General features: G+C 41.8%; 1 protein-coding gene across 1 annotated transcript in view; it reads left to right on the plus strand.

Annotated features, from left to right (window-relative positions):
- Nucleotides 1-13,855, plus strand: part of XYLB (xylulokinase) — an 82,487-nt gene extending 68,632 nt beyond the window's left edge. Inside the window, exons 17-19 of the mRNA XM_042043882.1 lie at nt 3,398-3,485; nt 5,725-5,819; nt 13,562-13,855. Of these exons, the coding sequence (XP_041899816.1) occupies nt 3,398-3,485; nt 5,725-5,819; nt 13,562-13,645 (267 nt within the window). The 3' untranslated portion in view covers nt 13,646-13,855. The remainder of the gene's footprint in view (nt 1-3,397; nt 3,486-5,724; nt 5,820-13,561) is intronic.
- Nucleotides 13,856-18,817: the final 4,962 nt, after the last annotated feature.

Consider the following 18,817-nt stretch of genomic DNA (forward strand, 5'->3'; position numbering starts at 1 on the left):
CAAAGAAACAAACAAACAAACACCCTCATAGAAACCTCAACCCCCTGTCCTTGTGTTACTTATTAGCATCATATCATATACTGGGAGGAAGCTACACTTTTGTATGGTCGTTCCTCTCTCTTCCCAACCTCCTCTTTTGCTGCTGTTGCTGCACATCCAGCCTGGGTAAGATCCTTCATCCATCTTCTGGAGAGCAGAGAACCGTTTGCTCTCTGTTTCTGCCCACTGAGACTTGGCAAAGCCTCGCTCACAAATGGAGAGAGGCCTCTCACCTGGCTTTCAACAACACAGAGCGAGACATCTGGATTGGGATTCATCCTGCCCAAATCCAGTCACCTGTGATGTGATGTCTGTTTACGATCTGTCAACCCTGTAATAGTCGGGGGAGATCCCGTCTGTTGCAATGCAGAGGAAAACGGATGGTGTTTTAACTTAACAAATGTAATTGTCTCCCTCTGGGTGATCTGAGGAGCTTTCTGGGCTCTGAAGGCTGCCTTGACAAGCTCCCCTTTAATCACAGGCTCCAACACTGACCTGGAGGTAGACATGTACACCAGGAGTCCTAATCTTGGGCCAGATCTTATCACTGGTGATAGTGAACACAGGGTGAAATGTTTTCTGGGGATTCCAATCCCTTCCCGTCAGCTCCAGAGAGTCGAGGCCAGCCTCAGCTGCACACCATTCTCTTTGACAATTGCAGTCAATTCTCTGCTCCACAAAGCCTGAGCTGGATTAAATGGAGATCGAAGAGCGAAAAAGCAAAAGGCTGTTTTCTCCTAAGGCATCTAAACCACATGTGTGTGTAACTGCTGGTTGTACAGCTGATTGAGGAGCAGCAAATTTGGCATGTTTTGCCTGCAGATGTCACTTCTCTTCACCTGCTTTGGTTACTTTGCCTAAGAATGTGACATTGGAAAATTAACTGATTGGTTAATTGCTTAAAACATTGGTCCTTACAGGAGTAATTCTGCTGAGGGTACATCAGGAAAGATTGGATTCACAGATGAGTTTGTTTTTAAAGCTGTATTTCCAGTTTGGGTGCCAGGAGGATCTCCTTGCTGTGGAATGGAGGCAGAGAAATGAATGTTCTTAAAATACGTAATTTGGTAACATCCACAGCTGAAAAATCATGGGGTTGGGAGAGTGGTGGCTGGGGTGCCTGCTCTTCACGTATAACAATTCAGCTGGTTTTAAAACTCATTAGAAGTGCCTTAAAATAATATGATCAATACAGTGTCATTCATTTAATTCAATCACTGGTTAATTGGATCTTTCTTTTTAATTTAATCAAAACCTCAGAAACCATATCAGTTGCATAAAGAATAACAGCTTCCACCCTTATCATGGTCAATTTTGGATAATTTGTTCCAGGGCTACAAAAGACTATCATTTAATTAATCAACGTTCAGTAACTCCTATATTTTACACCACAAAGGAAACAACTTAGGAAAATCTGTTAAAAAAATTTAGTAGAGCAGCTTTCTTCACAGTTCCAGGAAGCTTTTTATAACATATGTGGTGCTTGGTTAATGACCACATGGAATACAGTGAAATATCTTAAGCAGTAGAACCTCTAACAGTGTCCTTTAAAATTATTTGTGAGAGATACCACAGTTCCAAATGACTTATTAAATATATGGACTTAGAATAATTTTTATTTTAGAATTGTGGTAAAAAAAAAGTTATTTGTTAAATTGTTAAAATATTATTTGTAGTATTGCAGCACTTTTTAGCAATCAGTATAGAGCTGCATTGTATGAGGCTCTGCAGAGATGAAAAAACAAAAAATTGTTGTCCAAAAGGACAATTTAAACTTAAGACAAGAAATGCCTACTAGAGATGAGGTAAAGATGCAGGTGGGAAATGTGTTGAAACAAGGTGATAGTGTTGGCTGGCAGGATGGGACTAGAGCTCTGTGACCGTATAATTTCCAGAGGACTTTTTAATAGACAACCATGATTAATTTTTCATTTGTCCTCTAGCATTGAAGCTCATGTGTTACTCAATGCTTGCTTGCAAATGAAATCAGCCAATCCTGACTTGTTTGTCTTACTAGAAGAGAGTGATTTAAGTGTATAAGCTCAGGCTTTCATTGGGTTCTAGTTAGCAAACAGCTACTTTCATTTAAATTGTGAAAATCAGTGATTTTCAAAGGTTTTGATTTGAAGATTCTCCACAAAACTTCAGAGAAAGAAAAATCCTTTAGAAATTTCACATACTATATATTTCTATAGGTGATATGGATTGTACTTTTTAGTCATCTTTTATGAAGCCCTGGGGTACATCAGCAGCAGGGTTATAAATTCCAGGGTCAGGGTTACCTTGCACTAATCCAAATAGTTTGGAATGCTGGACATTCTGGTCTTATTTTAGACTCAATTGCATGGATTTAAGTCAGGTGTGACACTTTTTCCTTTGGCAAAAGTAATAAAACCAGCACAAGTTTTATCTGAATTGTTGCCTGCTTCTTGCATTGCTCAGCCTGAGGGGCACCTGCAGTCCTAGAAGTGATGAAACCAAAATGGAAAGCATTTGTTGACAAAGTTCTTGGAAAGGAGTTATTGAACCTCCTGTGTCCCTATCCAAATATGTCTTAATTTCCCCCCTTCTGTATTGTTTTTCTAAACCTAAACTGTGGGGAAGAGCACATGTACTCAGCGGATGTGAGGTGCTGATGGTGTTGATTTCAGTGCAGAACAATGTGTGGTCGAATAACTTTAGTATCTGTTGGATACCATAATAAATTCTTTGCCTGTAAAATTTTATTTCTATTACTCAAGCCAAGTGTCTCAATATATCTTCATAGCTAAGGTTCCCTTAAAAATAGGAAAACTGATAAATTTAGACACTATGTAATCAGCTCCTGTGTCATTCTCCCTGCTGATCCTAATAGGATGGGAATGGTGGAGATGAAGAAGAAAGGTTTAGCAGGCCTTCGTATTGCTGGAGGTTTATTTTTATCCAAGCTGAGAACTGAGGAGTTATGACTGGTTCTTCTCTCCTTCCTTCCCACTTGAATCAGCCATAACACGATGGAAGAAAACAGGCTCCAGTTGTGGGTTCCTGAGCAGGTCTCCTTGCCGTGATGTAAGCCTTTAGCATGGGCTGATTGTGTGAGCTTTTGAGGGATGACGCTTGAACCCAGTCTCCTCTGAGCTTGTAACCAAGAGATCTGGAGAGAAATGGGACTTCATTTTCTGGCTGCAGTCACCTCTCTAGCTCAGAATTACCAATACCCTGTTGTGTGACAAGTTCAGGCCTCATTGTTGTCTGCAGTGCTTCTTTCCACGGGTTCCTGAGTGCTTGACTGGGCCTTGGGACAGCTGTTTGTTTTCCTGAGCAGTGATGGAGGATTTCTTTTCCCTTTGTGTTTCATGGATGCTTTGATGCTCCTCAGGTCCTGTCTGATGTGTTCAGCGCGCCCGTGTTCACCATCGACACCGCCAACTCTGCTTGTCTGGGAAGTGCTTACAGAGCAATCCATGGTAAGGCTGCCAGGAGATGCTTGTGAGCAGTCAGGGAATTTAATTTCACTTGGTTAATACTTGGGATTAACGTTGCTGAACATGAGGGGGGAGTAAAGCTGTGCGCATCTGACTGGAAGGTCCCACAGGTCAAAGAGGGATTTTGCTCTTAGTACACTTGGATTAGGCCAGAGAATATCATTGACATCATAATTCCAAGCCTGGTGGCTGCTTCTCAGCCAAGGGATGGGGTGTGGGAAGTGTTGGTACTGTCCAGGGAAGGTCTAGGACCTTCACATATTGAGTTGCTACATCCATGGAGGAATACAGCAAACTGAAGGTCCTGGTGTAGCCTGCTGCCCTGGTTTGTGGACTGGGCTGTAAACTGGGTTGCTGAAATCGCCAAACCAAACAAAAGGTTGATCCCACAAAGAAGATCTATGAGGGCAGGGACAACAGGACCAGTAATACTGCTGGCCAGTATTAAACTTACATTTATATCTTCCAGCTTTTAAACATCAAGTTGAGGGACATGCATGGCGTCCTGGGTTCCATGCATTTTCTCTTGTAAAAGCATAAATCTTGGGATACTTTTAGGTTCACCAGTCATTTTGCTTCACCTACTGTAAAACAACAGTCCAAGCACCAGGTTTTATATGTTAATTAACTTATTAACATAATTAATGCATGCAGGTGTGTGTTGAGAGTGGGCTGTCAGCTATTTAAGACTTGAATCCCAACCATGAAATTTTATTCATGTATTTTTAAATGGTTTCTAATATCTTACAGCTAAACAATTCAAGGAGTGTGGAAATCCTTGTTTAGGTCATCTTTAGTTGGCCTCAGGTTTTTTTGATTAGAAGCTTTAGGATTTGGGCTTTAAGACCAGGGTATCTTCTCTACAGGTTCATGTAAGACATGGGTAACTTCTCTACAAGTTCATGGCTAACTTCTCTACAAGTTCGTGGGATTGCAACAAGCATGGAAAGGATAGCATCAGCCATCAGAAGAAATCAGTCAAGTTTTAATTTTAGAAGCAAATTCTGCTGTCACATTATAGCATCTAAAGACTATATGCTGTCTTGCATTTGAAAACAGCACAGAAGATTGCACAACCAAAACTTGGGTTGGTGTGTTTAATGCACACAGCATGCTCTCCTCTTTATTTGCAGAAAAGGCACAAGGGTTCTGTCAGGCCAGGTAGGCTTTTGCAGGACAGTGGAAACACTTGGATTATCTGTATATTTGAAGCTACAATGAAACCATTTTTGCACCTTATGGGTCGAGTTTCCAAACTGTTTTTCTTTATACTCAAACTTTGCCTACTGCTTCAGAAGCCTCCCGGCACCTAATGCTGCAGGCAAATTTTTTGTCCTTGAATGCATGTGAAATGTGGAGCCATCATTAAAGTTTGTGTGGATATTTTGTGTGTGTGGGAGATGTGTATTCCCTCTGCCAGTTTGGCATATGAGATGTGGAGGCTTGGCTGACAGAGCGTTTGAGCGAGGATTTCAGATGCCATGCTGATGGAGGGACTCCTCGGCTCATGTCCTCTGCCAGCCAAGCCCCAGGGGGTTTGCTGTGTGTGTTCCTAAATGGCATTTTTGATTGATGCCTTCAGCTACCTCCCTCTTGGCCAGGCAAAGGAATTGAGGAAAAGTGAGGACTTACTATTATAAATGAAATACTGATGGCAAGGGCTCTTTAATAATATTACAATGTGCATCTGGGGTGTTTCACAGTTAGCCTGGGGTTCTTAGCAGGTGTACAGGGAGCTCCTGAAATGCTGTGATTTGCTCACAAAGCAAAATGCTGTGGTAGCAGAACTCCCCTATTATTCTGCTTCCTTACATATAAATATATTTAAAAATTTGTACTATATTTTCTTGAAAGTGTTTTCACTTCTCTTCATTTTTATGTTTAGTCACATTTTGTCCTTGAATCCCTTGCTTCCACATATTTTCACTGCTGTTTACTGTATTGTTGTAACTATAAATAATTACTGATATTGTTGAGTAGCATTTCTGCTGCTTACCTATTCCCCAGGGTACGAATTGAGTGATTGGCAAAAACTCAATCACAGAGTCCCCACTTCCCAGGCTAGCTCATAGGAATGTAAGATATTCTGCCATTTATCCTTCAATCCTGAATGCTGACCTGACCAGGGAAGATCAATATAATGTATTAATTTGCTAGGGAGTCAAGGCACATCCCTCATCGTGTTTTTTTGCATTGATCAAGATTGTGATTCTCATTGCAGGACTCGTAGATGAGAGGAATGTGTCCTTGGCTGATGTTGTGAAATTAGCACCGGAGCCCAGATTGGCTGTTACACCCACCCCAGGGGCTGAGGAGGTGAGCAAGCTTGAGAATACCATTTTTGTTTTCATTTCTTGTCTGCTTCAAAATGTAGTGGTTTGCTAATTATTCTAGTAAAATGGATGAGTTTAGGAAAAATTTGGTTACACAACTCTTATTCCTTGTTGTGAAGCCAGATTTGATTTTGGGAGATCTTTGGTGTTGTAATGATGATAATCACTGCAATAATCTGATCCCACCATCCAGGTCTGTGAGAGTGAATTTTCCTAACAGGGCATGACCAGAGAGCAAAATCTCTTCCTTAAGGGATAGAAAAAGTTATAAAATAGGTTGAATTTGGATACAGGTCAGTCAGGTTGTAACTGATAGTCTTGACAAAATAGTCTGGACTTGTTTGCAGCAAGCAGCATGGAAAGAGGGGTGGTGACTGTGCTTTCGGGCTTATTGGAAAACATCTCCAAAAATCCTTCCTGTCTGATTGTAAACAGTGGTCAGCAATTGTATATAATCACTGGTAGCTCCCACTTGGAAAACATGCCAGCTGGGAGGGTTCAGTAGGCACAGGTCTTTGGTGCTGTGCCCATCCTGTGAATTTCAGCACGTCTGAAGGTGAGGCTTGTGCCTTATGGCCCACGTAGACAAAGCAGAAGAGATACTCGTTGTTGGTAACTATGGGATTCCAGCCCTTGTAAAACCCAGGAAGGAATCATTGTCTCAGGCTCTCCAGTGCAGCCCTGCACGTCTCACTCGCAGCCAAAGGCTTTAGTTTACAACGGCTTTTGAAATATAACACGCAGTAATAAATAAACAATACAATATAGCAAGATTCCTAGAGAACATGTTTAAATAACAAAGGTGAATCTCACCAAGGTCTTCAGCTGTGCAAAAACTTCTTTTACATCAGCACAGCCTTACACACTCCACCATTTATGAGATTTGGATGTGCCCTAACTACAGGCAACAAGGTTTTAAAGCTTTTATTTAAACTGGGAAATTAATGATCTGCCAAAACTACTAACTCCCAGCTACATGTGTAGAGGAGCACCAGATATCATCATGAGTAATAATAGAAATGATCATGCTGTATTGTGCCTGCCAGCGTATTATTTAATTATTAACTGAGATGGAGGAGCTCAGTAATCGAATAGAAGTCCCCTTCAGAAATATTAAGACATTGAATAATTTAAACTTGATTGATCTGATCTCATTTACTCAACCTTCCCCCCTCATTTTAAAAGATAAAATAATTAACAGCAGTGGCCTATGCCACGTGTGTTGCAGCTGAAGCTCTCTGCAGGGAACACACCACAGGAGCAGCTCCCTTGTGTCTGATTCAACCTCACGTTGCTGCCCTGTTCCCCCCCAAAATGCTGTGTGCTCAAAAGCTGCCAGCCTGGCTGGGGTGGAGGTGGGGAGAGCTCAGAGACCTGCTTTTGACCCCCTGGTGCTGCTTCAGCTGTAAAAATCAAGGGCAGGGAATACAGCTGTCACTCACAGGGGCCTTGCAAGCACCTTGTAGCCCTGCAGGGGCCAAGAAAACCTGACTGGAGAGATTGCCAGGGAATTCATCTACCTCTTTCTATTTTGCTGTCTGCATAAAATGGCCTGGAAGCTAAAAGAGTTAATTATCTCCTTCTCAATACTTTCCTTTTCCACATGGTTAGTCCTGGCTCTCCTTGCACATCTTTTCATTGGTTTTAAATGATGTACAGTAGTGAATTGTTGCCCCAGTAGATAGGAGTGAATGACAGGGAAGTAGTGGCCAAACAGCATGGGAAGGAATAACCATTCCTACTCTTTAGCTTAGCTTTCCAGCTTCATTCCATTAAAAGCAGCTTCTTGCAATTACATATTCCATGCCATTTCTTTTTCTTCCTGCCTTATAATTTTGCAGTTGATGGTGGATTCCCTGGCTAGTTTCATGGCTGTGAAACTGCAGAAAGCCAGAGGGCCTGTCAGTAATACACTGTGTTAGCATGAACAGTGCAATAAAAATTCATAATGCAATGAGTCAGTTTGATTCTGTTTTATACAGAGCTGCATCTCCCTGTCCATCCAATTTCATTCTGTTGAGGTTAGAGCCTTTCACTTAAATGATAGTTCTTTTTATAAACTTCAAAGTCGTCCCGAGGTTAAGTCCTGTCTTGCTGAGGAGCTCTTCTGAAAGAGTCTGGCTCACCAATGTGAAATTCCCCCAACCACTTCTTTACGTTTTTTGGACGGCTACAGCTAGATCTTGGCAGGGTGGATAAAAAACAGGTCATAACACAGCAATCTGCTCTGGTTTCATCCTTTCTTCCTGGTATAGGTTGGAGACAACATGTGTTAGATCATTGGAGAGAGGAAAACCTCCTATAGACAGAGGTCAAATGCGACAGTTTTATGTAGCTTCTCCTTCATTGCCAAGGCCTATGCCCGCAGTAGGGGTTTCCAGGAACCAAAAATGCAAAAAGCGTTTCTTTGATTTCTGAGGGATCATTTGTGATAATGAATGTGATTTTAAAAAGCAAGGGCAGGGCGCACAAAGCAGCTCTTCTGGTTCAATTAAACTGATGGGCTGGTAAAATAGAATAAAGTCACAAGATGGGGAGCATAGAGCTTGTGGTGGGCAATGAATCAGTAGTTAGTGGAAACTGAAGTCTCAAAAGTTCCAACTTGCCTGGCAACAATGTGACTTTGTCCTGTGGCAGACCATCCTGCCTTGAAGAGACTGTTTCAAAGAGGATGAATCCCTCTCTGTGGGTATGACCCCAGTCTCTTAGCTGGACCTGATTTCCCAGTATTTTTTGTAGTATATGGGTATTAATCTGAGCTTTTTTCTAATTCTGTCAATACCCAAACAGGTCATGAGGTGTTCTGGTGGAAATCACTGTGGTGATAGTCCATGGTCATTCACTCAACCAGCTCAAGTCAGTCATCTGTGGGTTAATTTGATGAATCCTTCTTCCTTTTTTTTCAGAATAGCAAAAATTAAAGAGTCATCTCACCTCTCTGGGGCCTCCTCTCTCCCCCGAGGAAAAAGATTAATCAGAACCACTAAGCATGACAAAAATAACCAAGAGATTCTAGAGCAATAAATATATGTTAACAGACAGAAATAATCTGTTATTCCGGCATTAGAATTCAGATCTATTTTAGTAATCTATTAAAACAGGGATGGTTGGCTAGTTGGTTAATTAAGCAAAAATAAAACATGAGAGAGAACATGATTGTCTGGGAGTTGGTCACTTGTGTTTATAGAAGCCGTGTGCCTGTGACATAGCGCCAGATTGGTTGTGATATTGTCCTGTGGGATTTTGTAGGGAGAAGGCATAGAGCAGCTCACTACCTCTGGATGTGTGATTTTTGATTGCATTATTGACTCTGCTGAGGTGTATTAATCTTGCAAAAATTCAGGAAGGGAAAATGTAAACCTAACAGGTTTCCTTGACTTTGGCGAATTGCCTTGTAAGTGGGTGGATTTATAGAAGTGACCCTATTACCCAGGAAGGTTATAATGACCTATTTATTGATTTAAAATAATTTTATTTTGTTGAGTTAGATTTTGGAGGGGGGAGGTTGCTTTCTAGAATTGGTTTGGGTTGGTAATTTAGTGCCGAGTAAGTAATAATAATGCAACCACAAAAAATATAATAGGTATTGATAGAAGTTTGATTAAGGTGATTTGTGTAGCCAATAATTTTTTTAACCTATTAAACTGATTAAGATAGGCTTGCAGAATGGATATCTGAAGTAGAGAATGTAATTGTTTCAGGTGTGGTTCCTTGGACAAGTCTTCAGAGTATTTCAAAACACTGTTTCATTGTCTCTGCTGTATGACTATTCTTTCTCTGTTAAGAAAGGTGAACAACTGCTATGATTTGAAAAATAAAACAACTCTTGATTTCTTAAGCAAATCTCTATGAGTATTTTGACTTTGGTTTTAAAAAAAGGAACCTTTAAAAAGTAGCAAGTGTTTGTGAGAGACTGATTAATTTTAATCTATTCAGGGTAGATTAAATGTACTCAGGTAGATTAAAATTAGATAATCATCAGCATCATCTTTGTAATTTGTAAATTTTGAATTGCTCCAGTGATTGGCTAATGGAGCGTTGCAGGAGATAGGAGGATCCCTGTGGATGGTCACTTGTAGTAATAATTCGTAGCTGGTTTTGCTCTTAGAAGGTTGTAGGCACAATGTAAACTGTAAAAGCCCTGTTGGGTACATAGGCTGGTACTGTGGTGAGATGTAGTATCAGGATGGCACATTTTATTTGTGCTAGAGAACAAGGTAGCATTGTATGAATGCATTTTTCAGAGAGGGCAGGTTAAATTAATCTCTGTTATAATGTATTATTTATCATTAGTATTTTCTTTGGATAGTTGTGGGACTGTCAGAATGTGACCAAATTGTCCCAGGAGAGAAGTTGAGGGTTTGTAAATGAAGCAGTCAGCATACTCTTGATGTTGTGGAGTAGGGTGTAAAGATAAACTGGAGAAAGGGCCATAATTAAGCAAGGACAATTAAATTATGGACAATAATAAGGTTTGTGTTGTGATACATGTAATTACTTTTGTTAAATATCATGGTTTGATAGATTAGGTTTGAGGCTATGACAGAGAGGGAATTTATGTCCTTGGTTTTTATGCATTATTGAGAGTCCTTTATTCCCTTTGGACCCCAATTATAAAAATACATCTATATAATTGCCTCAGGAAAGAGACTCCTGGAACTGCACAGGGGGAGTTGCCCAAGGTTCTGTGCAGGCACTTCAGTCGTGACAGACGTGGAGCATCATCTTCCACAGACACACCTGAGTGCACACTCAGGCCATGCTCTGGGCTCGTGCTGTTTGGCTTTTCTTCTCTGTGTTTCGTGGGAGCTGCACTGCTTCGGCCCCAAACCTCAGCTGTCATGAAAAATACTGCTTGTGAAAAGCTTGAGGTACTGCTGCACTTAGCAGCTATGATGTACTGGTGGTATTACAGCCAAATTCCCTGAGGAGGAGGAATTAAAGGCTTTGCTTATCCCTCTGAGCTGTGCAGCTTTTTACCCCAAAGAACAGGATAGAGTACAGGAAATATTCTTAATTATTTGTTTGCAATTTTTTTTCATATGGTCCATAATGCAGGATTCATTTACACTAATGGCTGAGAAGCTTATTGCAAATGCCTGAATTTGCTCAATTAGCAAGCTAAGTGCTTAAGTCCAATAAACAGGAAAAGAAACTGTGTCAGTAAATGTGGTTGTTCATTTATTTTGACACATTTTAATTTAGAGTGACATATTAACAATAATACTTCCCAGCCTTCTGGTAAATGCGTTGTGTGTATTTTGTAAAAATACTGATGGGCAAGTAATAGGGAGCCTGCTTTCTCAGTGCCTGAGCTCACTTACCAGTGCAGCTTTGCTGTGCTGAATCTTTGCTGAGAAGCACTTAGGGTTTATCAAATTTACAGAATAGTGAAGTAAGAAATAGCCAGTCTTCATTACAGATGCTTCAGTGAATAGAGGAGCTGGTTTTGTTTGAAATACTGATGTTCCCAGTATAGCCATAGTTGCCTGCTCAATGTTTTGTTTACTCTGAAGTGCATATTTACCAGAAATGGGAGCAATAATATTCTTTGGGAACATGAAAAGGATATATATATATAATCTGTACTTCTCTGAGCCCTCCAGGCCCTCATGTAGTTAGTTAAAAATACCATGCTGAGTAATGTGACATTTCATAATAGTGGTGCATTTTATTTTCTAACCCTGTAAATCTGCATAAACCTCCAGGATCTCAGCATCACTGTCCTGTGGAGAAGAGGATGTGGGGCACACGCATGTTAGATGCCTGGCCTGGGGTCACTGAATGAGTCTGTTGCAGAGGCAGGAGTGAGTAGGATTCTCTGCTTTAATCAGTGGAAAACACTGTAGGACTCAGCCAGTGTGAGATGGCTTTAAAAACCATTTTATGATGCCTTAGCTAACAAACAGTGTCTCTTTCCAGTTGCTGTGCATGCTCCTTCTCTTCTACCCCTTCATATATTTAATCTGTTGTAGAAATGTACTTTATCTTCTATAACATCTGGTTTGTAAAAAGATAGGAGTTGGTAAAAACCACTTCATTCTGCAGAATGTGTCCATTAGGTCACTTCCACCTGCTGTTGTGGAAGGTGGAAATGGGAATGAAGACAAAAATCCAGTTTTCACTGGTCAGGCTTAAACTATGATTCAGGGGGAGGGAAACATAGAAACTGGGTGTTTTGCCATCAGTTGAAAGACAGAACAAAACCCCACTATTTTGTGTTTCCTAGATGAGAAAACTTTGTGATTTCTTTTTTTATCTGTTAAGGTGTGGCTGTTACAGACACTGAGGCTACCACAAGACCTGCAGTACAGAGACCTGCACAGAAACAACCCGGTCTCCTACTACATCTCCATAGTTTACACCTTAAAAATTCTCCTCCTGAATTTTCATGCATGTACACACACAGTTGTTGGCTGTCCTGAAAAGGATAAAATGCATTGAAATGCTAGATCTGGCTTACTGATGAGAGCAGTAATTCAGTTTGCTGGGTATGATTCATTACGGCTCTATAACCTCTCTGAACCTGGAGCCAGGAGCGAGGCTGCCTTGATTATGAGTCAGTGCAGAGGGCTTGTAGACCAGACTGGCAGCCTCTAGGATTCCCTGTGGCAGGGATATGACCTTATGGCATCCTCCTAAGGACTGCTCGAGCCTGTACCGGACCCTACACTGGCTCCTGGCAGTCCCTTCTTTGTGCTCGAGCCAGCAAATGTGCGAAGCTGTCCTGGTGTGGCTTGTCAAAGTACTGATTTTATTAGAGGGACAGTTAACATCAGAGAGAGGAGATAAGGAGAAAGGTGCATCTCCAAGATCTAGGTGAAGTACAGTTTTTGGTTGGAGCCAGAGTAGAGATTTATTCAGGATTTCTGCTATGTAATAGATCTCACCCATATCCAAAAGCACAGGACATGTTTGAGTGCGGGGTTTTGAATACATTTGAGTCTTGATTCTTCTTTTTATGGTTGTATCAACATTGGATCTAAACCTCCTGGAAAATTCTAGCTAGGGAAATACGAAAAAGCTACTCAGATACTCTGTGTACTTGTGGATAGCAGCTGGGCCTGCATTTGGCCCCCTGGGCCTGGAATCGGGGAGCGAGGAACATGGCCACGGAGCAAATTATGGATGGGAAAGGTTGTGGCTGTGAAAGATGTGAAGGAGAGAAGCAGCTCAAACAGGTAGAGGAGTCCAAGAGGGAGTATGAAGTGCATTTTAGAAGGCCCTGGTCAGCACATTGGCTAAGGAGGACCTGTCTGACTGTGCTGGAGGGCAGCAGTGGGGTGATTAGTGAGGCAGAGGAGGAGGGGACAGATGCACTGATCCATCCTGGGGCAGTGGAGGGAGGCAAGGACAGGAGTTCTGCCTGGGTGATTAGCACAGCTATTACTGAGGGGGCATGTCACACTGGGAGAGGTGACTTTAGCTGAGCTGCTTCTGCTGGAAGTAATGACTTCTGCTTATAGCAAGAACGCAGTCACAATAAGAACAACCTGTGCGTGTCATAAAATTAAGCTGTAAAGGTGATGGTTAAAAGGACTGTGACATTTAAAGAGGGAAAACTCTGCAGCATTTTCATGAGCTAACTGGGGAAAAACCAGCCCAAACCTTCAGGTACCTGTGAACATGCAGCATTTTTCATGTCTGACGGTGGTTTTTAACTGCAGTGTAATTTAAAAATCTAATTTTTCAATGAGACATATTTATTTCTTTTTTCCTTTTTAGCTCTATTGTCCACTTCTGAAAAGATATGCTGAGCTTGAACAGAAGGTTATCTACAACCCAGTCCCTTCTTGTCTTGTGAAATAGAAGCAAACAAAATTTATATGTGGGCTGAGTGGACTCCCAAGGAGAAGATCAGAAGAGATTTGCTCAGAATTTACTGGAGCTGTTTAAATCATTTCATTCCTCTTTGTAGACAAATAATTTTTAAATGTCTGTGTTTGAGTGTGTTGGTGGGAAAAAATTACATTGTGATTGAAAACCTGATTAAAAAAGCATCATATTGCTCTGTGTGTTTGTGGCCTCAATTTTTCTTAGGTACTTTTCAGACTGTGCTTGCTGTTTTGGAAGAGCTGGGTGACAAAGTCAAGTGCCTTGTTTATGTGAGTCACTCTACCCTTCTCTGTCAGCTTTGATTCCATGTGTTTGGCATGCCAGCCTCTGCATACCTGTCGAGCAAAGTATCTTAATTCCTCAGCTTCTCCTGCTTAATGTTTTGAGACTATCTTTCTGTTCATCTGTAACTTGGAGATGTTTATGTCTTTGCCTACACAAAAAGCATAAGCACACCGACTTAATCCTATCTTTCTTTAATATGTGGAGAAGGCTGCTTAAAGTCTTTAAAGACTCCCTGGGATCCTCTGAAGAAGGGGAATTCTTGTCGCATGACACTGTGGAAAGCCTGTTGTGTGATAAAACACGATATGGCAGGGATTTATAGATTGTGGAAAGCACAGAGATCTTAAGTGATGCAAACACCACTGTGCAATGTTTTACTTGACATCAATTTTGTAAAAAATAAAATAATAGACCAAACATTGGAAGTTTCACACATCTCTTTTCTGCTTCAAAAAGCAGTCAGTTCACCTGCACACCAGCTTAGGGTTATTCTTTTTCTTCCTCCTCCTTGTCATGGCAGCTAAATTCTCTGTGTCCTGCTCTGCTCTGAACAGGGCAGGAAGGTAATTTTTTTCTTCCACCCCCAGTATCCCATTTCTTTCTTGGAGATCTTGAGCAGAATAGCTGATTGTCTTGCTCTGTTGCTACTGTTTCACTTCAAATGTTTTAGTCCACATTAAGTAGCTTCTAGCTGAGAAAATCTTAGAAAATGTGAGCCAGGAGATCTTTCTGCAAAGATGTGTGGAAGTTGCAGAATTTGAATGAACATCCCTGTGCAAGTGGGAACACTTTACTGCATTCTGTGGAGCTGGTATCTTTCCCTCAGGATAAAATTTCTCCTGGGAATAAAGCAGATTGTTTAATGAAAGTGACTGAAGCCTTTCTTCCCTTCCTGTAGAAGCTGTAATGTGTCTTGGGAATAAGCCAGGGAATTGTAGAGAGTAGAGGATCTCTTTATTGACTGAGAGCTGGATTGTGCTCCCACTGGAGTAGGGTGACTCATATTCTTCACATTTTGAGGGCATAGGAGCACTCTCCCTATCCCTGCCACATCTCTGTTGAGAGTGGGAACCCTTTGCCATGACTCACCTCTGGAGTGGCCAGGGAATACTCTCATTCCTCCTGTGCTTTCCCTTTTATATATAAGTGCTTCACTTTTGAGTATGAACAGTACCTTTTTTTGTTCACAACTGAATAATTACTACTTCTCCTGATATTAGCATGATTACTCAGGAAGGTCAAGAATTACATTTCCGAGTTGCTAAAGCAGACTTCTTTTAAGCAATTGCTTTAAAAGGTGGCATTAGAAATACACATCTATCTCTTTTATGTGCTTATTATTCTGGGTCCAAAGGTACAGTGCTAAAACATATAATACTTCTTGCAGGCCTCCACTGTCAGCAGCTGCTTTGTCATTGAGCAAGGCTGTAGAGAAATGCAGAATTAATTAATACAAGTTAGACAATGCCTGCTGGTTTAAGCAGCATTACCATCATCCTTAGTCTGAAGTTGTGCCTGGTTCCTGGTTTGATGTCAAAGTTAACCACACAGGGAAGGGGTTTGGAGAGGTCACAATGACAGAATGGGTTGGGTTGGAAGGGGTCACAGGGGTCAGCAGGTCCCACCTCCCTGCTCCAGCAGGGTCATCCCAGAGCACATGGCACAAGATTGTGTCCAGATGGTTCTGGCATATCTCCAGTGAGGGAGACTCCACACCCTCTCTGAGTGATCTGTTCTAGTGCTCAGTCACTGCCCAGTGAAGAAGTTCTTCCTCACGTTCAGGTGGAACTTTCTGTGCATCAGTTTCTGCCCATTGGTTCTTGTCCCATTGCTGGGCACCAGGGAGCAGAGGCTGGTCTATGTCAAGGCTGAACAACCCCAGCTCCCTCAGCCTTTCCTCGTAAGAGAGATTCTCGAGACCCTTGATGACCAAGGGAAGGTCTTCCTCCTGACATTCATTTACCCTGGTCTCCTGGGTCAGAGATTCCTGAGGGCTGGTCTTATCAGTGAAGACTGATGAAAGGAAGGCATTCAATAACTCTGCCTTTTCTTTCAGCTCTGTGCAGTTTTGGTGACAATTTCTTGAGTAGCTCATTTGGTTTGTCAGAGTGAGAAGATGTCTCTCGTAGCTTTCTGGCTCTATTTGCTTGTGAAATGGGAGCCTCAAGATCAGTTTCTTACTCAGCTGAGGAAGATTAAAGCTTACATTTCCCAGCTCGTAGCACATGGTAGAACATTTCTAGTTAATATCTTGGCTCCTAGCAAAGTATTATGTGGTGCTAGTAGGATATTGTCTAGATGATTTAACTACTTTCTGGGCTTGAGCTATTCTCTGGATAGGGAGAGGAGACACTCCCTTGTCTGTTGGGCTGGTCTGGGTCTCACTGACATGTCCCACATTAGCATTAAAGTGCTGTTTCCTCAGGGCAGCTGTTGCACTGTGTGTTTGCTGCAGGAGTCCCTGAGAAAAGACTTGGGTGCAAGGCTCTGAAGGGCCAGGAGTGAGCTGCCACTGAATTATAGTATTGCTGTGGTGATGGGTTTATTAGGGCTGGCCTCTGAGGAACAGTGTCTGGAGTACAAGAATTTATAGACAAGCTCTTTTTTTTCTAGCTCACCCAAGTTGCACATGTTCACTGACTAGTGTCTGATAGAATAAGACTCAATAAATCTTCCCCTTGAAAGGTCCTTTGAAGAAATGCTGCTGTAAGACTTCTACTACTCTTTTATTCTTGTCCTTCTAGGAATGCACATCAGCTCACCAAGGAAACACAGGCTTCTTGCTCTTACGTGCACATCCCTTTAAAAAAGTCTCCAGTGATGGAAGGATCTGGTGCCCTTTGGTTTCCAAAACCACGTGGGCTTTTTGCCAGCTTATCTACCTTATGTTACTCTGGTTGTCTGGAGTAGAGGTGGTGTTATGGTATCAGCTGGACTCGTTGATCTGGGACTTACTTTCCAACCTTAGTGATTCTATGACTTAATCAACAGCTTAGCTAAGAGAAACCTAAAGGCAAGGCCATGTCTTCTACCTCTAAATATTTGACAGAGGTTGATTCCCTCCCTCCTCTACAGGAGACCTTACTGTTCTTCAAGGTGAGCAACACGGCATGCCCATCTTGTCTAGTTGAAAGATTAGCTTCTGTGTTTAAATATCTGATGAACTATTCCCAGTCTAGAATAACTTCATGGAAAATTGATCTCATCCCCTGTAAAAAACCCAAAACCCCTTGATTTCCACAAAGAGATTGTTTTGCTGCTGTCTAGCCTGCAGCTCCTGTCCTGCACAAGCAAAGCTGCTCTAGGTTGGAGGTGGGTCATGGAGTTACATGGAAAAATCCAAGCGGCTTCCCTAGCTCGATGGCCCTGTGCTCTCACCAGTCAATCAGAGCTGCACTGGATTCATCCACAAGCTCTTGCTGTACAACAACCCAAAGACAAACAGTTTTCTTTGCAGCCTGAAGTCTTTAAAATCTTTTGTGATGCAGCTGGAAACAAACAGGGAAAGATGTTTGCTTTTTCTTAAGGGATCAGTCTGAGAGAGTTGGAGCTCTGATTGAATAAGTAATGTACTGAAAAAAAATCTATGCTGTGTTGGGGCTTTAATAAGTAATTGAGCTGAATACTGCCGTGTGCAATCCCAGGGGGACCTCTTTGTTTTTCAGCTTGCTTTCCTTTGGAGTTGAGCTACCACCACAGATCACAGAGCAGTGCAGTGAAGGATGTGTATCTAAAGCCATAAAAAGCCAAAGCAGGACTTTGAACAAATCATTTGTTTTATCCTTATTTCTATTACCTTGGTCCCCGGACTGCTGCGTGCAGGTTAGGGGCTGAGGGAAAAACAGAGCAACATTTCAGAGAACTCAACTGTCTGGTCTTGGTGTTGTCATCAATATGAGGCCAATTTCAAACCTCTTCCTTAGAAGAAGGCAACTTTGGAGAAATTTGGATTTTTCTTCTCCTCAGCTGATGAATTTTCACGTAACCTCTTGGATTTTGATTTTGGTGCCATCTTGACCCTCATGTTAAAATGGGTTGAAATTGCCAAACAAATGGCAAAGGAAAATAGGCAGAGCACTCACTCATCTGATACCAGGGCATCACTGTTCTGTGAGGAGTGTTTCCCTAACAAGCTTCTCTGAAGGTGACTGTAGTCCCAATTCCATGTGGCTTGAAATTTTATACTCTTGTGCAAATTGGGTACAAAATCATGTCTGCACCAAAGAATGTTACCTCTTTATTACTTTAAGCTCACTTTGTGCAGGTCAAAAGTGCTATGTGATGTGCAAGGCAAAAGGACTCGGAATGAATTCCTTGCGTAACCCCTGCTCACCTTCCGTGCTTTGACTGCAGTCTGGATCAAGCCTCTTTGGTTAGCCAATTCAAGTGGTTTAGCTGTCAGCCATCACAACTTACATTGCTAGAATGTAATATTTTTAGATTTTTTTTCCCCCCTAGAACCAGTTTTTTCCTCTCTTGCAGCAGATAACAACCTTTTCTTGTAGATGGTTTACCTTGTTGGCTGTTTCCACTTCTGAGGGATGCTGAGAGCTTCTCTTACGTGACACTTTGCTGAAATCCAGCCCCAAGAGTCATTTTGCTTCTCTTGTTCTTCTACTTCTCTGCCGCTTCTAAAAGTTGGCCTTGACAAAGAGAACAGTGTTTCTGTGGTGATCCCATACTTCTGGGAACCTCTCAACCACTGTGGGAGCTCAGTGACTTGGTTCAGTGTTCTTGAAGCACATACCCTGAGAGGAAGGCTGAAGGAGCAGCTATCACTGCCTATGGACACAGCTACAATCTCTGATTCCAGTCTTTCACAGAGTTACCTCATCTGTTGGTGAGTCAGCCTGCCCATTA

The sequence above is a fragment of the Corvus kubaryi genome, unplaced genomic scaffold (assembly GCF_017639235.1).
Source record: "Corvus kubaryi isolate FWS band 111438036 unplaced genomic scaffold, C.kubaryi_AGA036_p1.0 37398, whole genome shotgun sequence".
NCBI lineage: Eukaryota > Metazoa > Chordata > Aves > Passeriformes > Corvidae > Corvus > Corvus kubaryi.